Below are 23,573 nucleotides of genomic sequence, written 5' to 3'. Positions count from 1 at the left end.
AACCTAATACAAGTGATAGACCCGTTGAAAATTAGATCAGTCAGAAATCAATGATTCCAGAAGACATCAAGATCAAAATCAAAACAAATAAAAAAAAAAAAGAAAATGTATCAGATGTAAAAAAAAAATTTTTTTTGATCTGAACAATAATAATTTAAATATCATTAAACTTCCTGAAAACTTTTTTAAAAATCTAGAGATACCATATTTCAAGAAATCATAAATGAAACCCACCTAAATGTGTTAAAGAGCTGTTGTTGTTATGTCCTTTATTCTCAAAGAGGATCATGACATCAGGGAGGTGATGCCATGACATGCAAGTGGAAATAGAAAGAAATCATTTGTCATCTAAAAGGAACCCCAAATGGAAAAATCCAAGGAATAGCCTAACCAAAATCCAGAGCTCCTATATTAAAGAAAAAATATCATAAGTCTATAAAAAGAAGCAATTCAAGTACCAAGGTGCTACAGTTAGGATCACGCAAGATCTAGCAACTTTTAATATAAACAAAAGGCAATCTTGGAATGCCAGTCAAGAATAATTTATCTTGAATATATAATTCTGAGTATATAATTCTACAAAGGGGAAAAATGACATTAATGGAAGAGAATTTTCACAAACATTTCTGATGAAAAGACCAGAGCCTATTAGGAACTCAGAAATACAACCACAGAAACCAAGAGAAGTCAAATTATATGAGGAATTTGGGAGGAGTTTTATGATGATGTAGTGCTAATATTATCAGAGGGAGAAGAAACAAGTCTCCCTTCAAGTACCTTAATGTCTTCAAAGGATACAGAGGGAATTAAATGAGAAAAAGAGATGCCTGATGGGGGTGGGCTGGTTCTGTTCTGAAGGATTTTAATGGGAAAGAGGATAAAGAATAAAAAGAGGAATACAGTGGTTTAGAAAGGAGGAAAAGGGGAAATGGAATTTGCTAAGAAGGGGATTAGTAATACCATAATGATGACACCAAAAAAAAGTTTTGAAGTACAGAGAAGGAAACAGATGGAAGTTCAAAAGGAAGGGAAAATAAGCAAGGCGGGTTTTTTTTTTTTTACATATGTGTGTGTGTGTGTGTGTGTGTGTGTGTGTGTGTGTGTGTATACAGCTTTTATTAAAGAAAAGTAGTATGAAACACACAATTTCATATGCAATCTATTTTTGTGTTCTGCTTGCTACATATGTGAAAATGCTTCTTGGGGAGGGGGGTTATTTGATTTAATTAAATGATTTTTCTAAAAGACTAGAATTTTTAAATGCAAATAGAAAGAATAAGAACAAAACAATAGAAAACAAATGGAAATGCAAAATTATAATGACTAAACTTGGTGCTAAAGACTGGACATGAGAAGATACTTTCCCCCAAAATCTTTATAAAAATTTTGTAAAGACTATGGGAATGGAACACTAGACGTTAGAGTTCTTTGACATATTGGTTGTTTCACTGAATTTTTTCCTCTTATTCTTTTTTATAAAAAATAACTATTAATTTGAAAGAAGAGAAAATGTGATGATTTAAAACAAAATATATCCATAAAAATTCATTTTTAAAAACTACTCACTTTTAAGATTTTAAATATTGCTAATAAAAAAAAATTAGTTTTCTCTAAGCAATTTCCTAAGGAAATCCTAAAGAAATTACTTAGAAAAAGTAATTGGAGGAGTGGAGGGAATTTGTAAACATAGGGGGCTTCTTACTAATAAATTAAATACATTCTACTTCAGTAGTCAAATAGAGTAGCATACCAAAGCAAAGGTTCCTTATTTCTGCCTATCAACCCTTTTGACTTTTTTCCTCTCAGAGTAAAATATATGCTTTGAAGGAATACCACACAAATTCTGGTAATCTGAATAATCTACCAAAACATCTTTTGTACTACTGTTTTTTTGTAAAAATTTGACTGTTTTTAATTTAAAAAACACCACCACCATCAAAATCTCAAAAAAGAAAATAATCCAGAATTGTGGTTCTTTATCTGGAGTTGGTGAATAGATTTCAAGGGATTCATGAATTTTTAAAAATATCTTGAAAGCTCTCTTTCAATATAAGTGGTTTCCTTTGTAATCCTATGTAGTTTATATTTGGTTTCTTTAAAACTAGTAGTCTAAGAAGGGGTCCAGAGGTTTCTCCACACTGCTAAAAGGGTCCAGGACACACACAAAAAGATTAAGAACATTAAGAATACTCTTAATTTAGAGAGATAATTTTTCACTTCAATTTTTCAAAGATGATATAAAGGATTTCCAAGTTCCCTTTCTGGCATACTGGAATCATTATTGCCCCCACAAAAGGCGAGAGTTTTGTGTCATTTGCTGAATTAAGGACAATAAATGACATCATTCATATGAGCTACATCTTCATCTTCTCTTCTCTGGGCAAAACTAAATACTTTAAAATAACACAAAAATGCTTAAAATTAAAATTAAAAAGTGTTAGCATTTCACAATATTTTTCATTATCAACAGTAAGTCACTGAAACTCAGAATAGTTAGAATATTATACTTTTTAAAGTAGATGATAAAAAGCAATGAACATTTCCTTACACTCTTCTTTTTATGTTCTGTGTACATGGAAATATTTTTAGGGATGTCTAAGTTCATAATAAATATATTTTTTTAAAAAGATGGATTTTTAAAAAGCCCAATATAAATAAATGTAAAGAAAAAGAACAAAACGAAATAGAGGTATACAGACATGAAAAGTTTTCAATACTAGGTTCTCACTCTCAAGAAGAAAAAACCCCCCAATTAATAAAATAACATTTTAAAGAATTAGCTCCCTATAAACACAGGGAAAAAGAAGTCAGTGGATATAGAGTTCTTCTTAACAGCGTATATACACACTACTTCAAGGATCCAATATCATCAAATTCAAAATTCAAATTTGGGTTGTCTGTATTTTTCCCTATCAAAATTAATTCTACTTGTAGACCTGAATACTAAAAGCAGAAGAATTTTATTTCTAGCCACCCTTTTTGAAGGGAACCTTGCTCGGTTTTCAGAAACGGTCCCAAATAGCTGAATTTGATTTTGATCTACTTTCTTTGCCCACGAGACAGACCCTCCTTTGACAGCAGTGCAGCCCTCACCAGGGCTCCCACTAAAAAGCGCACGCAGGTGAAATGAACACCGTGTAACCAGACCTCCCAAGCATCTGTACCTGTGAAAACCCCCAAGTTGGGGAGCCAAGGGCAAAGGTGGAAGATGAAGAAAGATACCCACATGCCAATCGGGGACAGAGAGCGCACTAGGAGCCTGCAGCACATCCCATCTCTGACCCCAAGGGCTCATTCCCATTCTCCCCAGGTCCCTAGGCTGAGGGCCTTCTGTGTCTCAAATTATAACAAGAAAGTTGCCCTGGTTCTCCCAGCTGAATACGCTGAAGCCAGCAGGGCCGAGTACAACAAAATGTCCTTTGAGCCAAGCAAGCCAAAAGCAAGTGCCATCAACAGAAGTTACAGAAGTTACTCCCCTTGGTCACCAACTCATTAATATATTTCTCAGAGCCCAACTTTGCTTATTTTTTTGTGCTCAAAATAAGGTCAGAGAATAATGCTTCCCAATTCACAAGCTCTCTAACAGGGCTACGAGTAACCGTGAGGCCCAATCACACAATAACCACATTATTTAGGTCAAGAGTAAAATGATTAAAAGGAAAGGGATGGAATGCTGGTGATAATATTCAGTACCTTCCACAGCCAGTCCAGGCCTTTCAGCCTGCTTAAGACAAGAGCACTAAAGAGTAAATTATATTTAAGGGGAAAATGCTGACAGCTCATCAATTGATTTTCAATGAAAATGCTAAAAAAAAAAAATTAATAAAGAAATTAAGCTGCTGAAATACAGTTTCACCAATTAGCTTAATGTCAGAGAATTCTAATTAGGCGTCTTGAGATTGCTATTTAGTTTAAGCCTGCAGAGTGCCAAATTCTCCTTTTCACACAAACTGGTTGCAAAATTAAAGACATTAGGCAGCCTTAATTACATTATCAGAACAGCTGGGATTAGGCAATCTCTGAAGTCAAGGCGGCTGTCTTTTGTCACAGAGTAGAAATCCCTTGCTTTCCAGGGTGCCGGATTGTGGGGCTGTTCCATATCTCACCCATACAAAGCAAGATGCATTAGAAACAAAAAATTTCCAGACAAAGAATAGAGAACTGCTCGGCAAATAATGAACACATTAGCGGAAAAGAAAAGGCAGGTGAAAAGATTAAGCCTGGAATGGGCCGGTTTTGCTACCGCCTCTCCTGGCTGCTGGCCTCCCAACCCTCGGTGGCAAAGCCAGCTTGGCCAGGCCCACACGGCCCTTATCTGAGGCACAAGCACATTTCAGGCCGGGCTGTCCCACGGGGTGGGAAATTAGCAGCGATTGTTTTCACACATCTTGGCCAACACAATGTCTTTTATGTCTTTACATTGTCTGTAAAGCTATGTTTTTCCCCGCACAAGGGACACTCTTTATAAGTCCAATTTTTGAAGCAACAGGATCCCTCCCCCAACCGCCCCAGCAGGCCAAGTTCCCTGACAACCAGGATGTTCAAAAAAATGAAACTACAATCCGCAAAAAGCACACTTTCTCCAACTGCAAAAACACTTGCAGTCCCGGGGGGAAAGAGGTGCACATAGTGTAATCCCCAGGCCTGGAACATTTTATTTAGGCTTGCTGCTGTCCATCAAGCTTAGGCTAAAAACAGGAAGAGGTCAAAAGCCTTACTTCCAAGGGAAAGATTGAGAGGCAAAAGGAGACTCAGTCCTTGATCAAACAGCCAGAGTCACTCCCCAGAAGCTTTGAGAGGACATAAAACTTTATAAACTTTGTCTTTCAATCTTGGAACACTGGAAGCTCGAAGAAGAGCATCAGTTCCCAAATGGGTATGCCCTTACACTCAAAAACATCGCCTTATATCTTCAAGACCAAAAGTTTCCCTGTTACTCAATTGTTAATGATGCATGATGCAACTATTTGGCCAGAGGAGATGAGACTCCTGTATTCCAAGGCCCGTCACTCCTTGATTTTATCTTCCATTTATCTCCTCCATGAAAAGTATTTCACAATGGGCTGTAATGGGTGGTGGGAATCACACCAGTTTTAGACACAGGAGAAACAGTTTAAGATCCTGACCCAAAGACAGTCACAAGACTGGAACTTAAACCAAAAATGTATTAAAGATACCCATCTTTGCTGGTTCATAAAGCCACTTAACAAAGACTTTTATTGCTAGTAAAATCTTAAAAATTTTTAAGAAAACATTAACTACTATCCGTTTGTTTTTTTTAAAAGATCATCATGTTCATCTTTTCTCATAGTCCAGTAGTCTTCCAAATGTGGATCATCATACCAGAACATGTCCAGCCATTCCCTAATCCTAAAAAATCATGATTTTTCTCCTCCAATGAAAATGAGGTCCTGCAAATACAGCCCAGTTCCATTCTACCAACCCCACTTGGGGTCACCTGTTTTTGATCCATGCATACAATCTAAGGCAGGGGTCCTCAAACTTTTTAAATAGGAGGCCAGTTCACTGTCCCTCAGACTGTTGGAGGGCCGGACTATAGTAAAAACAAAAACTTTGTTTTGTGGGCCTTTAAATAAAGAAACTTCATAGCCCTGGGTGAGGGGGATAAACGTTCTCAGCTGCTGCATCTGGCCCGCGGGCCATAGTTTGACATGTAAGGTATCAACTCTGGTAAGAGGCAAATAAAGTGATTTGAAGCAATTCTCAAACTCCTTTGTGCAAATTTAAACAAAAAAGTAAAGTTTAATAACAAAGTTAATCAACAGACCCTAGAAATGGAAATCATTTCATCTGAAAGCACCAAGAACATTACAGATGCTTAATCAATAGTTGTGAAACCGAGTCAAATTTTCTATTTGATAATCAGTCACACAATGACCTTGCACATCATTACACATTAGATATAAAAGGCACTTTGCTGCATATGTCTGCAGAAATGTCCAAAAGCAATCAACACATAACTCAAATGAGCCATCCCCTCCCATCTTACCAGCTGTACCCAATCATCTCCACAGAAGGAAGTTTGGAATAAGCCTAAACTTAAGCTATCATTTTTACAGTTTTTTTGTAATCTGGAACTACAGCATTTTTTTTTTTTTTTTTGGTGACAAAGAATCTCCCTATCTTGCCCAGACTGGAAGCAAAGGACCAATCACAGGCCCAATCCCATTACTGAGCAATTTAGGAGTTTTGACTTGCTCTGTTTCCAAGCTAAACCAGTTCCTTGGGGGAAAGGGGAGGGGAGAAAAACCATCATGGTGCTAGATTTAATGGGAACAACCAATTTGGTTTAGCCTACTCTGGCTCAGGGCTCTCCAATTCAAGAGCCCTGCTAGTTGCAACCTCCTCAGAAACAGGTTATTAGAGATATATAGCACCAAGCTTGGTTTATACTATTTCTTCCTAAAAACCATAATTAATAAGTAAGTTATATGTAAGATGGTGAATAAGGTACTCCATCATTCTTGGATAGTCTTGGAAGAACATGGTCCCTGCTCTCTGTGAATTTATAAAAAGGAGGATCAGAATGGGAGAAAGGAAAACATAAAAACATCTATGTAAATCCCTATAAAAACATTCATGTAAATGCCTAGAGAGAATGAGATAGTACACTAGAAAGGAAACTGAACTTATGGCCAGGAGACCAGGAGCCTGGGGTTCAAATACCTTAATAATAATGAATGAGTCATTCTGGCTAAATGACCTAGCTAAGTCACTTAGACTCTAAACTCTTCAGTTTTCTCTCTCTCTCTTTTTTTTTTTTTTTCAGTTTTCTCTTTGGTAAAATAAGATAACACTTACCTTAGAGAGATATCAGGAGATTCAAATGTTAATATATGTAATATGATTTGCAAACCTTCCAAACCCATAAAAAAATTCAAGGCCAAAATTCTGTTATGGTAATATTAAGCTTTTTAAACTGATAGTGGTTAAAAAAAAATTCACAATGTTATGAGGGAAAACGGATAAAATAATAATATAGAGCGGTTTCACTCAAAAGGTCCTGCTAAAGCATGGACTTTGTTATAATTTACCAACTTCTTTGGATCTAATTCAAAAAGTATGAGTTTCTACTTCTATTGAAGTAGAAACAAGACAGCAAAGCAGAGGAAAATAAACAGACCTCTCCATAAATATCTAGGAAAAGTCACTCTGAGTCCCAGCTTGCTTTACGGAGCCTGAGCCCAGTCACAATCTACTGAACTCCCAACCAGGAACAAGCCAACATGTCCAAAGATGGGTCCAGAACTTGCAGATCTTGGACCAGGAGGAGAGTAACACTTTGGAAGTAGTAAAAACCTGCAGGCTCCCACTCTAAGCTATCCTTCAGATCCTGGAATGATGGCACTCAATAATACCCCAAGAAAGAAGGAGAAGGGTCCAAGAAGACATAACTTCCAGAAATTAAAAAACTGTTTTGAAAAAATTAAACAGGGCACTAGAAAAAAAAAAGTAAAAAAAGAAACAAGAGCCAAGAAAGAAAGATAAGAAAATTGAAAAAAGGGATACAAAAATTTACTGAAGAAAAAAATTCCCTTGAACTCCCATGAAAATTGGAAAATGTATCCTTGAAACATTAATATTAAAACAAAGGGAATGAAAGAACAGCTCTTATAATAAAAAGAAATTATTTGGGAAAACAGATCAAAGAGAAAAAAATTAAGAACCATAAGACTACCTGAATGGCATGACCATGACACATCATATATCAAGAAATCTTAAAATTGCTGAGATCTCTTAGAACCAGAGGCAAAAGTGGGAATAAAAACAATCCACTAGACAATTCCTGAAAGAAATCCCTAAACGAAAATTTCCAAGATTATGGTCAAAATCCAAGTCAAAGAAAAATTACTTATAAGCTGTCAGGAAAAAAAAAATCAAGATAGCCTTTAGAACAAGAGGCCCAAAAGTTTGATCTCAGCACAAGACAAGGTCATTCTCAGTTTGATAATTGTTGTTACCCCCATTCTCCATCCATACCCTCCCCTCAGTTTACCAACTGAAAACAACTAATCAATTAAGAAGCATTTATTAAGCACCTAATATGTGACAAGAACTATGCTAAGAACTCCAGATGTAAAGAAGAAAAAAAAAAAGAAATATCTCTTGCCCTCAAGGGTCTTACATTCTATTGGGAGTGACATGCACATATATTCCTATATCAGAATACAAAATTACATACAAAGTAGATTTGAGACAACAAGGCAGCACCGCAGGTAGAGAACTGGGCCTGAAATCAGGAAGATCTGGATTCAAATCCAGCCTCAGATATTCAAAGGCTCTGGGAAAGTCAGTTAAACCTCTGTTTGCCTCAGTTTCCTCCCCTATAAAATAGGGATAATAATGCACCTACCTTCCAGGTCTGTTGTGAGTATCAAATGAGATAATATATGTAAGGTACTCAGCACAGTGCCTGGCACATAGTAAGTGCTATGCAAACATTATTATCATTATTATTATTACTCCTAGTACTGTTTTGGGAGGAAGGACACTAGCAGCAAAGGCAAAAAGGAGTGAGGGAATCATTTAATCCTAGCAGCAGGTAGCACTTGAGCTGAACTAGGAAGGGACAACATGGAGAGAGAGAATATTCCAAGCACAGGGAACAAGTACCAGTGTCAAGGCCAAGCTGGAAAAACAAGTGTCCGGGAAATAGTGAGGAATGGGTGTGGGATGGCAAGCAGGGCTTTCAGGGCCGACACTCACTGCCATTTCCAGGCTGGGGCACCTCAACTCTGTGGGCCATGTTCACGGTTCCTAAGATTCTCTCCAGCTCTCACATTCTACGGTTCTCATTCCCTTCAGAGGAAGGCGCCATATAAATGCTAAGCATTATGATCACTTTTTACGTTGGTGTACCAATTTGATTATGGAGCAGTCTCTTTTCATCACCCTAAGTGTTGTTTGATTTACCAAAGAAGTTACGCCGTATGGGGAATGCATGCATTTTGATCATGGACATAGCTGCCACAATTCCTACTTTCAAAAAACAAACACCAGCGAAAACTATTCTTGAGGAAAAATAAATCGCAAAACTCTACACGGAGAATTCACTCACCTGTCCTGCCAATTCCAAACGCTTGTTACCGTAGTAGTCTCGGTCATCAACTTTATTATCTCCTTGGGCCAAAATCACTCTTCGCACCATCACTGCAGTATAAATACACTTTGCTCGGAAATTGAATTCCTTTACCTGCGTTCCAAAAAGACCAAAATGGAAAATTTTGAAAAGACATTCATTTCAAGGAAGAAAAACAGGAAATATGTTACTGATACAACATTCGATGGCATGGCTTATAAGAAAGAAAATGTACAAAAATTGTATTTTTATGACTTTCGATTCGATCCAACATATATCTCTGAAGCATCCATTGTGCAAGGAGAGAAACTAAGCTTTGAAAAGACACTGCTGCTATCCTCAAGGAGAGCAAGATAGCAGCTTATCAACTCAAAAGGAGAATTCCCCAATAACTTACAGTAACTACTATATATATCACTTCAGATCATTTTTGGAAATAGGAGGGATATAAAGCAGAAAATTTTCAAATATTCGTGTTAGAAACATAATTAGGAACTGTTCCATGCAGGATAGGGGTATAATTGTGCTGGGAAAGAGGGCAGCTCATTTCCCAGGGAGCCCAGTGACACTGAGGTAGAGAGGCGAGGGAGCAGGCAGGATTCAGGAAAATGGCACCACAACAAAGGGTCTCCAACCAAGAGTAGTGCTATCACAGTACCAACAGTGGGCCAATAGAGGACCGGGGGGTGAAGTGGGAGGACCACAGCTCTGATGTGGATCCCCAGGGATCTAATATATATATATATATAATCACAAATAATAGTTAGAAAGAGGAATTTCCTATCTTTGCATCAATTCCCCAACATGATCTTCTCTGGGAGAGGCCTAGGATGTGCAGGGCCAAGTATCCAAGACAATCAGTCAAAAAACGATAGTGAGTCAAGTATCAAGTCAGCAATCACAGAAATAAATGCAAAAAAGTTTATTTTGCTGCTGGGAACCCATCGATTTCCAGAGATTATTCTACAGGAAGTCTGAACTGGACTATAAAAAATACAAAATATTTCTGCCTTGGCAGTAATCTCCCATTCAGTTTAATCTAATTTAACTTTTATTTTTCTGAGTATAGGTATTGGCACCTTCCTAATGACTTGCTATTCTAGTATTCATCTTTGTATCAAATGGGAAACAGTAAGCTGTCTGCCTTAACCAGATTAAGTCACTCCAAAGTCTTCCTTTTGCTTGGACAGTGGCAGGTTCAGGGAGCTTTGATAAGTGACTAGTGATAAGCACAGACATTTCCACCACAACAGGTCTCCCTTTGCACTTTATAACACCTTTGGCTCCTAACTCCTTTTTCCCATTGCAAAAGTTATAGTGTTGAGGAGCAAACATTATAATTAACCCAAAATAACAAATGATGTTCTTTGATTCCTTAAAGGCCATTCGCTAAGAAAAAAGCTGGCAACACCCACTGGCAGAAAAACTGAACAAGGCACACAGATCACAGTCCTTGCAAAGAAAATGAACTCTGCCCTAAGTCACCACGAATGAGAGATGGGCCCGAGGCTCAGGAAGCCAGAAAAAACTGCAGAGGGAAAGGGAGGTTTGGATTTTTTTAAGGAAGGGAGTCACCAAAGCTGCAGGGAATGAAACCGTGGCTGGGAAGAGCTTGAAGATGTCAGCTCCAGAAAAGGTCTGGGAGGCGGGAGACTTAGGCGCTCCAGTGCTGACACCCTCCGGACAAATCACCCCCTGGGGCTCAGTGCCTTCAGCTATAAAATGAGTGGCTGACCCCATCTGATATCCCTGGAACACTCCAAAACCCACCTGCAGCCATCCCGGAGCTTCTCTCTTAGGGAAAGGGGCCAAAACTGAAATCAAGAGTAAGAAATCTTATTTTTAGCTTCACAACCAACACGGGCAGACCAAGGACACCAGGTGAGCATGTACGTATTTGGCTTTAGAGGCACGACTTACCGGCACATGGGTGAGAATGGTGGAAGCCAACAGCTCCCTCGCCTCTTCCATCTTGGTCTTCTTTGGCCCCCCTCCCCACATCCTCTGTCTTCTTACTTTGTTTCCTATGTATTTCAGGGCCTGAAAAACAAAGTAAGGCCGTTGCAGTGTCCAAATGACTTTGCCATCAGGTATCATTCATCAGTGTAGCCGACTCTAGGGGGAAATGGGCCACACAGGCCCCTCGACAGAGTGCGCCCTGGCCCTACAGCGTTAACAACGCCATCGATGGAGCACAACCAAAACAGGCGGCGGCACCCAGAAATCTTACTGCGTCCTCGCTTGGCCCATCAACGCCATCTTATTTCTGTGCAACTGACTTCCCTCCAAAAAGCTGATTTGCTAACATCACATTTTCACATTGGTATGCTTTTATTAAAGAGAGCAATATTTGATTAGGCAAACATTAAATTAAATGACTAATCACAATTCATCTTTTAAAAATTAACTTTATCAGTCACCATTAATTAAATAATTAGTTATGAAGAAGATATATATTCATGGTAGATGGAAGGTAAGTCATCTCAGACCAAGAAAGGACCCCAAAAAAAGGGGGATTTGACTTGAGTCTAGAAAGAAGTCAGAGAAATTAAGAAGTAAAGTTAAGGAGGGAAACATCTTAGACATGAGGGAACGGCCAATCATTCAAAAGCCCAAGGGCAGGCACTGGAGAGTTGGGCTCATGGAACAGTAAATGGGCATGGAGCACCTGAAGAAGAGTAAAACTGAAGCAGACCAGAAAGGATGGAGGGGCAGGCTGCAAGACTTCATACTTTTAGACCAGGAAACTAAACAGGTGAATTCTGGCATCCCCCAAGAAGCCTTCAAACTCACATCGCAGGAACAATTACTTGTACATCATCTCAGAAAAAGAGTTCTCTCTCCAACTTTTATACATCTCCAGAAAGGCTAACTTACGGTCACCTTTAAGCCTTTGGGTCTGGATGACTGGGTGGAGAACGGGGCCACCACTAGAACTAGGGAAACAGCCAGCTTCGGGGAGAGTGACCATGGTTCCCTTTGGGGCACATTGCATTTGAGGTGCTGGTGGCACTGGCAGGTACTGGGGGATGCAGTGCTCACTCCCCCGCCAGCTCTGCTGGCCCAGAATCTGACACTGGGACAGAACCACTCACTCCCTGCTCCTCCAGGGCTGATCCAGGACCCTTTCAACAGCCCTGTTCATGCTCAGGAACATCTGGGCAGTGAGCCTGAGCACTGCCCATAACAAAGTTCCACTACCAAGAACTATAACATGGCCAAAATAATAATAATCTTAATTAGTAACAGGACATATAAACAGCAAGTAACTTTTCTCAAAATGGCCCAATAATTACAGTGTATCAGCCTTCAATTATACTCAACTAAGGGATCAGGGAAAAGAAGAACTGAATTTCTTAACACTTGTGAGCACTGTCCATCCCTTCTCTCCTTTCAGTTAGTCTCCTCTCCAGAACACACCAAACGACAGGGTGGGAGGAGAACCCACAAAACATGAGTGACAGGGAGGGGCTAGTCTGGGATTCCCGCCCAATGCAGGTGACCTATAAAATGAATGATACCCACAGATCAATAAAGAAGAGTATCTTCTCTGCTAAGTAACATACACATTATTCTAAAAGGGCACTCTGCACCATTCATTTACATTTACTGAAGTGCTTATGATTCTAGAATAAAAACCTAAAATATTCTATGGAAGTACCAAGTGCCAAGCAGAGATGGACATTATATTTTCTATGAAACTAATCTATTCACTAATTTTTTTCTTTTGTCTTTGTTCACTATTTAAAAGAAAAGGAAAAAAAAAAGCAGTTTTCAATGTATCAGAAGAGCATTTCATTCCGCAGGCCCAAGACTCTGCCACAGTGCCAAGGAATTCTGAGGGCAGGAAGCACCCTTACAGCAGCCAAGTTGCGGGGTGATGAGCAGGCCACCCCTCCAAAAAGGTGTTGGGATGGCAATGAGGGGGAGCGCCAGCTGAGTGACAGAGACCATACACAAGTGGATGCTTAGATGGGGGCCCCAAAGGAGGGGAATGACTGAATTAATGCCCAGAGACACAGCCATGGGGAAAAAACCATCAACTAAAGCAAAGCCACTTCAAGTAGAGGGAATAAGTGGCACAATCTATGCAAGTACCCTGAGAAATGGGCTTCTTGGTCACCAGGACAGGGTGAACCACCATGTTCTTTTGCTAGGTACATTCCTTCCTTCCATCTCCCTCCTCCCTCCCTTTTCCCCTCATAAGCTCTCTCAACTCTCACCCCCAACTTCTCCAAATAGAAGGCACCGCATCCGTCCCCACAGAAATGAGCAACGTTAGGCTTCCAACTGAATGTCATGGCCAAGGACAGATATGAAAAGACACACCTGCATCTGTGTGAAAATCTGAGCTTTCTGGCACTCCTCCAAACTGGGACCGAAGGCAGCCATCACGTGCTCCTCAGTGCCAATCATCTGCACGATTTCTTGGTCACTCTCAACACCCATGGCCTAGGAAAGGAAGAAAAGGCAGAAAGAGTGTTGGCTTTGTGTTAACTCACTGACATTTGCTTATGCTAATTTGGCATTGTTTGCCGGTATTACTCCTAAGCAAAAGCTAGCTCTCCGCTCAGAAACAGTGCCATCTGGCATTGGCAGCACATGCTCCAGCTAGCTAAGAACCTTGATAAGAGGAGGAAAATAAATGCTCTGAGTCCATTCTGCAAAGTTTTAAAATATCCGGCATAAATTCTTAACACAGAAGAAGATGGATGAAACTAGCCACCATGACACACAAGCTAAAACTGCCCAGTTAAAGGGTGCGATTTCAGACATTACCGAAAGATCCACAGAGGAACCCAAATGGAGCCCAATGATTATTGCCACAGGATTCATTTTACTGGATGCCATTGCCACTCATTTCATGAGAATCCCACTTGTAGAATATTTTAGCATTTTATTTTTATCATTCTATAGAAGTCTTATAATATCGTCGACAGTTTTTAAAAGAGCTTTATACACTAAGAAAGTGCTTAACAGCTTTAGGAAAATCTCTTTATCGGTAAGTGTTTCAAGGTGGCAAACAGCAGTGCAGGTCTTTGTAAATTCCAGATGGTGCTAAAGCTTGTCCATGCACACATTTGTCTGGAATTCTGCCAGATCAAGAAACAGGGAGTTAAGCTCACTAAACCTCTGTAGGCAGAGCAATAATGTTCTCAGAAGTTGGGCAAAGTTACGGTCTGTGGTCAAAATTCTTCCTTTCGAGAACGAATTAGAAAGACTTGTCAGGATATAACCAATTTCCAAATGTAATATCTGCTATTCTCTGGTTCTTCTGTCTCATGGTTATGCAAAATACAACCAAAAAAGCTTCTTTTTAAAAAGGCTTGAAAAATTCTGTTCTCTCAGACCCCAGCACCAAAATGCTTCTAACCATGTGGGAGAATGGATAAGGGAGATGAGCTCATGGGCCGAATCCGGTCTTAGTCCTGTTTTAGCCACTTGCTAGATTTTGCCTCTTGTGTCTCTAGCATTTATTAATGTCTGGCACACAGCAGACACTTCAGAAATGTTTGCTGATTGCCTGCTGATCCTTCTAGGCGACCCTCTGTGGAGCCCCAATTCTTCATCTACAAAGGAAAAAGCTCTCCCAGCTCTTCTCCAAGCTTCTTCATTTACCTCTGGTTTTTCTTTCCTTAATTTGCCTTGAGTTCTCTTTTAGAATGGAAATGTAAAATTAATGAGAATTCTAAAGCTGTGGGAGGGGAAGGAAACAAATGTTGGAAATAGCTGAAACATATACAATATTTTCTTTTTTTCTGAAACTCTTTACAAATCCTAAGTAACTTCATTAACTTAGAATATATAAATGTATTGTGTATAATGCAATATATAGTAGAAGCAATTTTTGAGTCAGGAAAAACCCACATTCAAATTCTGCCTGGGGCATGTGAAAAACAACTGGCTTATTTCAAAATTAAAAATTAGAAAAAAAAATCCATTCAACTCTGTCTTCATCCTTTATTCTGAGGATAACAAATACCAAGGTTGGTAGAGGGAGAAGAAGGCTTCACATCTTTAATGGAGTCTGTTCAAACAGATATCAGAATAACATTCCAGGGTTTTAAAATTCCACTATCAATAAATATTCACTTACACCTTTCTATACTTCAGTTTCCTTGTCTTTAAATGAGTATCACTGTACGTTCCTCACAGAGTTGTTGTAAGGTTCAAATGAACTATATAGATGAAAGAGTCAGTTTGATTCAACTCAGCAAGTATCGATTAGACACTTCCTACATGCAAGGTCCCTGCTAGGCCACACAATTAAACATGAATATAACCTGTACCCTAAGAGGCAAAACTTATGAAATACAAATCAGTATATTTCTAAGGTCTCATGGAAAATATGCTTACTCATAAAAATGAGCAAAAAGTTTTCCCTAAAGACTAAAGGAGAATGGGGGATGTCAAGTTGTCTTAAGTCAACATCAGCAGTAGAAATTGAAATGTGAATTTTACAGCAAGTATTTCAATGTTATTAATGTTAAAGGTTTTTTCCCCCTCTAGTTTTACTTCTGACATTTCCAAACATACCTTTTCCCCTTAAAGAACATTCTTTTGCCACAGAACACAAAAAACATGCAAAACCAACTGTCATGGTGAATATCCTAATAGATCTGTATAATGTATATCCATAGTCCTCTAGCTCTAAAGCAAGGAAATAAGAGATAATTCTTAAAAGGAATTGCAAAAGATGGAGTCAGTTTTGACAAGGATTCCAAATCCCCTGGAACACAGCACACTATTTATCTCTCTTATAAAGACCAACTTACAACAGGATTTGAACAAAGGAAGTCTACTAACTAAACATATATGGGAAGCTTGCATCCCCAAACAGTAAATGAATAAACTGAGCTAGTGGAGACTTTTTCACTTACAAATGAGCCTACCAGAAATGAGTGTGGACCACAACCTATATAGCATTCCCACTCTATCTGTTATTGTTTGCTTGCATTTTTATTTTCCTTCTCAGGTTATTTTACCTTCTTTCTAAATCTGATTTTTCTTGTGCAGCAAGATAACTGTATAAATATGTAGATATATATTGTATTTAACATATACTTTAACATATTTAACATGTATTAGACTGCCTGCCATCTAGGGGAGGGAGTGGGGAGAAGGAGGGGAAAAGTTGGAACAGAAGGTTTTGCAAGAGTCAATGATGAAAAAATTACCCATGCATATGTTTTGTAAATAAAAAGCTATAAAAAAAGCAAAAAACAAATGAGCCTACCAAAAATTAAAGAGACTAACAAATAAAAAGTCAGTTCTAACCCAACCCTTGCTTGGTAAACAAGCATTCCAAACAAAGTAGATATTGAGAAAGTGACAAGCACAAAAATTAAGAAAGCAACCTCTGTGGTCACCAAATTAAAAAGCTCTATGAGGTTGTATCCAAAGAATCAATAACTCCTCCCTTAAGAAATTGTACATCATCAGATATAGCCAATAACAGACCTTCTACATCACACTGGTGAGACTGCAAAAAGATCACATTGATACAAAGGTCTGCACTGTTTTGAATCTTTATACTGCATGCTGATCATATGACCATATATACACAATGAATTTTAATAAAGTTTGTTAAATGAAATTATGATGGAGTATGTATCTATCTATCTAGATGATAGATAGATATGTACAAAAGGCATCTTCTTTATTTCTAACACAAAAAGCAACTCTATAAATATTTTGTTATATATGTACATATATGTGTGTGTATATATATATATATATATATATACACACACACAGATATATATGTTATCAAATTTTTTAAACTATCCATATTTCAGTAAAATCAAAAATATCACACAAAAATTTAAAACAAAATCAGGATTTTTTTTCCAAGAGAAAAATGAAGCAAAGAGAAATAATTCCCTTAATACTGACTTACATAAAGAGAAAATGAAAACTATTATAATAAAAGCATCTTAGGAGGCAAACTACCATAATGCTAATTTTCACTGACAAAAATACCAAGAGACTCTTCATCATGCAAACTATCCCAATAGATGTTCTATAAAGATAAGCAAGAAAGAGACAGAGAGACACAAGAGAGAGACAGAGACAGGGGCAGAGAAATAATGAAGAAATCCCTAACATAAAAGGGAAAAACCATTTTAAAAATCTCAAACAGCAAACTAACTTTATCAGGAAAAAAAAAAAAAAAACAACTGTACATAAAGCAAAGCAACTAAATGCACAGTTACAAAAGAATGGGAAGAAGTCACTGGAATTGTCAATACTATTCCAATTACATACAGATTTACATGACAGACCTAGAAAACAAAACACAAGGCAGCAAATTTGAGATTTCTGGTAAACTTAGAAAAACAAAAGAATCTGGATACTACACTCCAAGAACTTACCAAAGAAAATTCTCTATAACTAGTAAAAACCTGAGAAATGCAAACAGAATCCACAGGACATTTACAAAGAAAAACTCAAGATGTAACTGTCTACACATATCATATTTAAACTCTAATCTGGCAATTAATATGGAAAAGTTATATAAGCTGACAGAAGTAGCAGCTTATTAAGAAAAAACAGTAAGTATTGCAGATGACTCAGGGCAGACAAGCTATTGGAATAGTTTCAAATGTAAGGATATGATGATTCTCTGGGAAGGATAAAGAGAAGATATTAAGGGGAATTTAGGCAATTTATTGATTTTTAAAAGTTATTAATTGAAAAAAAATTTTTTAAGGAGAATTCAGAATTATCAACCCACATACCACAAATACTTATGTTTTAAGAAGACAGGAAATGGATATTTGAGGATTCTAAAAACATAAGGATATCTAAGAATCTGAAAACATAAGAGACATAATTCATATAGGTCTTTGGACAAATAAGCTATCCAGTCAGAAAGATAAGTAATTAAAACAAGTAAAATGAAACATCTGCTCACAAAAAGAGATTCCAAAATCTCTTAGTTTCCTTATATAGGCTAAATCATTAAGACTTATAAATATATTACTTACAGCACAGCAATATTTGGTTATATTTAATGTATCACATTTAAAGTCATTTCCCAATTAAAAGGCATCTTCTTTGTTTCTAGTTCTTTCCTAGCACAAAAAGCAATTCTACAAATATTTTATTATACATGGGGCCTTTCTCTTTTTTCAATGACCTTCTTGGGATATAAACTTAGGTATAGGCTTTCTGGGTCAAAGGATATAGACATTTTAGTCATTTTCTTTGTATAATTACAGAATGGTTCAATTCACAGCTCCACCAACAATGCATAGGTGTGCCCATCTTTCCCACAACCTTTACAATAGTAACTGTTTTCATCTTTTGCTACTAATGGGCTTATATGCAAAAGAGATCAATGATACCAAAATTTTTATAGCAGCATTTACCGTGACAGTAAGGAATTGGGAACAAGATATATGTCCACTGACCAAAGAATGCCATGGAATCTTTCTGTGATGTAAGAAATGATGAATGTAAGGAATACATGCAGTCAAGTAAACAGAGCCAAGAAAATAATAGACACAATGGCTACAACAATGTACACAAAAAGCAGACAAACACACACACACACACACAATCATCAATGCATTCACAAAATTATAAAGTATAAGCATGGTCTAAAGAAAAGATGCAGTCCTCTCCTTCAGAGGTGACTGTCTATGAAGGCTGCTTATAGCAATACCACATGTTTTTGGATTTTCTCAGTGAATTAACTGTGTTGAATTTTTCTCTTTTGTATTTGTTGTCTTTTAAAAAAAAAGTTATTTGTTATATGGGATGGCTTGCAGAGAGGGGAGAGAGATTAGGGAAACCTATAATGACGTAAAAACAAAAACAAAAGTCCAATAGACACTTAAAAGTTGACAACAGTAGTCCAAGAGAAATAATAAGGAACTAAATTAATGTGTGGCTGTATAAGTAAAAAAGAAAAAAGAAAAAAAGAAAAAATGGATACAAGAGATGTGGTCAAAGTAGAATCAATAACATCTGTCAATGGACTAAATATGGTAGATGAGATGGAGGCAAGAAACGAGGCTGACTCTAAGCCTGAAAACCCAAGTGAATGGAAGATAAGTGGTACTCTCAATAGAACATTTGAAAGGCATATAGTTTTAAGGAAATAATATGAGTTATAGTTGGAAATGCTGGGTTTGATATAATTACTAGAAATCTGGATGATACCTACCAGGCAACTGGCTAAAAATGAAAGCATGAACCTTATCATTTAAAAAATTTTGAATTAATTTAGAATTATTTTTATATCATCTTCATTTCCAAAACTGTCTTAAAACAAAGTATTCAATCAAATTGAATAAATCAATTCAATTCAAACTAGACCACACATCAACCAAGACTGCTATTACACACAATGTTCCAACTCACAGGCTTCCATCTCTACAATGACTGGAGTTGCACCTAAAAATTTTACAACAAAATTCATAAGGAGAAAGTTCACAACCTTTGGAGAATAAATTTTAGTATGACAAATCTAAAAGTTACTCATCAAAATCTGTAATACGAATATATCACACACACAGCTTCTCCTCCAAATGAGCAGTGGTCAAAGGATGTGAACACACTATTTACAAAAAGGAAATAGGAACTGATAGCAAATCCCAAGAAAATATCTTCAAGCTATATGTGTCATTTGATTATCATAGCTGCCTACTGAGGTATTATTCTTGTTTTCCCTTTTTATATAAGGCAACTGAGGTAAAAGTTTAGGCTAAGTACTTACCCAGGGTCACAGTTTGAGCCCGGGTCTTCCTGGGGGAATTCAGCCACTATCTCTACAAACTAGTGAAGGTGTTCTGATGGGCCTTTACCCCACCAAAAGTAAAGAGGGATCTTCATGTACCAAAATAATCATAGCTATTCTACTGGTAATAGCAAAAAATGTTAGAAATAATTGGAGAATGATTAAACCAATTATAGATTGTTAATGTAATGGCTATGACAATGCCATAAAAATTCTAACTATTAAGCACACAAGACAACAGCTCTTGAAGTGACACAGAAGGAAATCAGCAGAATCAAAACTATCTCAATATACACATACATATACAGGAAAGATAGTCCTGGCAACATGGAAATTGAGAAAGGCCTCAGAGTAGGGAAGAGATCAGTTCTAACCAAGTGTCAATCTAATAAGAATTAAGCACCTAGATTACAATCATAAAGTTATAATGGTCTTTTTTTTTCTTTTGGGAGAGGCAATTAGGTTCACAGGACTAGTAACTGTCAAGTGTCTGAGGTCGCATTTGAACTCTGGCCCTCTTGACTCAGGGCCAGTGATCTCTGGTACAATGAAGTCTCCAAGCTACCAGGCTCTCTTTTCCCACACTTCCTGGTCCCTCCACAGGCAGAGATGGTCGCCCCTCCAAGCCTTCTTATCTCTGACAACCCTCAGTCATGTGCCTCTGTATAGTCTCCACAGGAGCATCTACCCAACACACTAGGGACCTTATATTCATTCTTTTAATATCGTATGGATACCAGTGTAAGTCTAGGCTGACTGTTATCTTGCTTATTATTCTTGCTATATGAGCAGCCCATCTTTCTTTCCAATTCTGTATGTTCTTTTACACCATGGAACACATGCATATTATCTTTGGAGATCTGCTACACTTTACTTCTACCTGCTACGTGTCTTTCTGTGATCTTTTGGCTAACTGACAATTCATCTGAGACTGGGGTTTCATAATCTGCTCTCTCTCAGTTCTGGCTCACCATCCAAGTCATGTTAGTGACTAACTCAATGGGCAGCTCGTACGATGGCATATTATGATGTGAGTAATGGATGCTGTTCCATCTCCTGGGTTTTCCACCACCAATGGTTAGGCTGATTATCTACGGTCAGGCCATAGATCTCACTGAGGAGCTGTTGCACTGTCCCTTGTCTGATGACTTTATCAGCTCTCTCGCATTTATCAATTCCTCTCCACTCCTACCATAACCACACTGGTCCTGTCACTGTTTAATTGAGATTACTATAAAAGCCTAACTTCTTTACATTTGCTTTCATTTATAATGAGAATTCCAATATGGATTTGGAACAATTACTCACTCCATCACTGGTCGATGTATGAAGATCATATTAACTAACAGAAAAACTGTTGTTTGCACGTTCACATATTAGAACCTTCTAAGAAAGCTATCTTATTCTTTAAAATATATGGAGGCAATAATGTGCTGTAAGAAATGATGCTGTAGTAAATACAGAGAAGTGTAGAAAGACTTTTATGAACTGATGCAAAGTGAAACAAGGCCAAGAATACAACACATAGTCTAGTTACAATTTAAATGGGATGATCGACAAGAATCAAAAAATTAAAAGCAAATGTAATAAAAGTATAAAGATGAAATGGAGAGATTGGAGAAAGTACCCCTAACCTAATCCTTCATGGAGGTGAGAGGTGCACAGGTGTCATACACTGTATACGTATTCAGACGTTCTCAACATATTGATCAATTGTGCTGACTTCTTTTTCCGCTTCTAAAATATTTTTTTTTTTTTTGTTATATGAAATGCCTTTCAGGAAAGGAGAAGAGAAGAAGGAGGGACCCATGAAATACTGTGATGATATAAGAAACAGAAACCATCAACTTTTAAATGATTGCAGAAATCCCTTTGGCGTCCTTGAGAGCACGTCCCAGTGCTTAACCTCAGTCAAGAAGTCCTTCCTTATGGGCCACGGGCATCCTCCCCCTCCTCTTGGTTCTAGACCAAACCAGTCTTTCCTAAGGACAGCTAGACCCTTCCAGATATTTTTACGCTTTCAAGCCAAGATGTGCAGGGTATTTGATAAATGACGCCACATGTTCAGAAAACAGAGTTAATGCCCCAGAAAACTAACCACTTCCTCCATTTGGTCATCAAACTACAATGATGATGACTACACCAGACTTATCAAAAGCTCTACACCTCCAAAGGCCAAAGTCCTGCTTTACAACCTAGTTAGCTATCAATCCAGTGAGAGTTACAAATAAATGGAGAAGATTGCTATGGAAACTTCAGCAACATGCCCAACTATTTTACCTTGCAGACATAATTTAGACATCTAAAAACTAGTTTTATGTGGGACTCTTTGTACTCCAGGTACCTCAAATCATTTTGCCTCACTAATGAGTTTAAGACTTATGCTATAACAACCAGAAGAAGACTCGGCACTACTACCCTAGTTCAATAAAAGCTCATACAATCTGGGAAGTTAATGTAAGAAAAATAAGGGATGGTAATTTGGAATTCATCCACTTTTTAAAAAATCAATTCATTTCCTCAATTGTTCAATTTAACTATATCAAGATGAACATACAGTACCACATAAAGCAATGAATAAACTCTGAGTAGAAAACCAATGCAATAATTTCACGTATTTCATGTCCCTTTGTCGATCTGAAAGAGAAAATTTCAAAAAGTGCTACGAGAACATGGATTTTATTGGTCGACCACTGTTACAATGAGGTCACTAGGGAGTTCTCTTTCTGCTATGGTAGCTACAAAGGATGCAGTCCTTTAAAGAAAAGGATGATATGCAAATTGATAGCAGCAACTTGACAAATATTAAGTAGGTAAAGGGTAAAAGGTCCCTATTTCCCTATTCCCTAGAAACAGGAATCTCAGTCTTCTTTTAAAATTCATTACTCTGAAAAAGAACACAAGACCTGTAGTATTATCATTTATAATAAAATGTTTTGCTCTAAAAAAATAAAAATGCTACCAGAAATGTTCCTCTAAATTTCAATTTTATTCTACTATACCTGCAAACTCTGAAGACTATTGACATCATCACAGTGCAAATGCTGAGCACACAAAAGGAAAATGGGAAAAAATTTCTGGAGGATCTGTCACGAATCAAATTGTAGCTGATATAGGAATCCTAGCACCGTCAGTTACATTCAGACTCAGTGCAAAGGCCTCTCAGTCCCTCCTTCTGTCCCTGTCAGCCAGCTGCCAACTGAAACAGCCTGTTTACGTCAGGCTCGCTCAACACGAGGAGGAACGTGAAGAAATTCTTACACCTTTTTCAAGTATATTTTTTATTGCAGTCTTCCCATTCCTGTTGTCTGGTAGCAAATGAAATGAGAGTCTAGGAGCTTGCCCTCCATGTCCTCATCTACCTGACGAGGGCACAGGGCTGGGGCTCTCCAAAGGCCCTCCTATCCTGAATATCCCATCATGAGGCACTGGGCCTGGCAAACGGTAGGGCGTTTCACAAAAGTCTTTTTAATTACCTTCTAACAAATGCTGCAGGCCTCCTGAGTAGTAGGAGAAGCTTCTTCTCATGTCTGCTAGGGAGAAAAAGGAGGATTCTCCAAGCCTGGCAGTCTGGAAGGCTCGCTCTGGAAGTCTGACCACTTCCTAATATTTTTGGCTCCAGGGCTGCAAAATTGTTTAAGATGGCCCCAGTCCCCTCGAGGAACTAGCTGGACAGCCCGCCAATGCACACACAGTCTTGGCCAGCTGACCGGCCTGGCTTACTCA

The 23,573-nt window shown here is 37.9% G+C and overlaps 1 protein-coding gene across 1 annotated transcript in view; it reads right to left on the bottom strand.

Moving 5' to 3' along the window:
* Positions 1-23,573, bottom strand: part of POLR3B (RNA polymerase III subunit B) — a 124,301-nt gene that overhangs the window by 82,557 nt on the left and 18,171 nt on the right. The window contains exons 10-12 of the mRNA XM_051961465.1: positions 13,430-13,552; positions 11,021-11,140; positions 9,080-9,214 (exon numbers count right to left, since the gene is read on the bottom strand). Of these exons, the coding sequence (XP_051817425.1) occupies positions 9,080-9,214; positions 11,021-11,140; positions 13,430-13,552 (378 nt within the window). The remainder of the gene's footprint in view (positions 1-9,079; positions 9,215-11,020; positions 11,141-13,429; positions 13,553-23,573) is intronic.

The sequence above is a fragment of the Antechinus flavipes genome, chromosome 5, assembly GCF_016432865.1.
Source record: "Antechinus flavipes isolate AdamAnt ecotype Samford, QLD, Australia chromosome 5, AdamAnt_v2, whole genome shotgun sequence".
Taxonomy (NCBI): domain Eukaryota; kingdom Metazoa; phylum Chordata; class Mammalia; order Dasyuromorphia; family Dasyuridae; genus Antechinus; species Antechinus flavipes.
The sequence above is the reverse complement of the archived record's forward strand: the minus strand, read 5'-3'. Positions and strand labels throughout refer to the sequence as shown.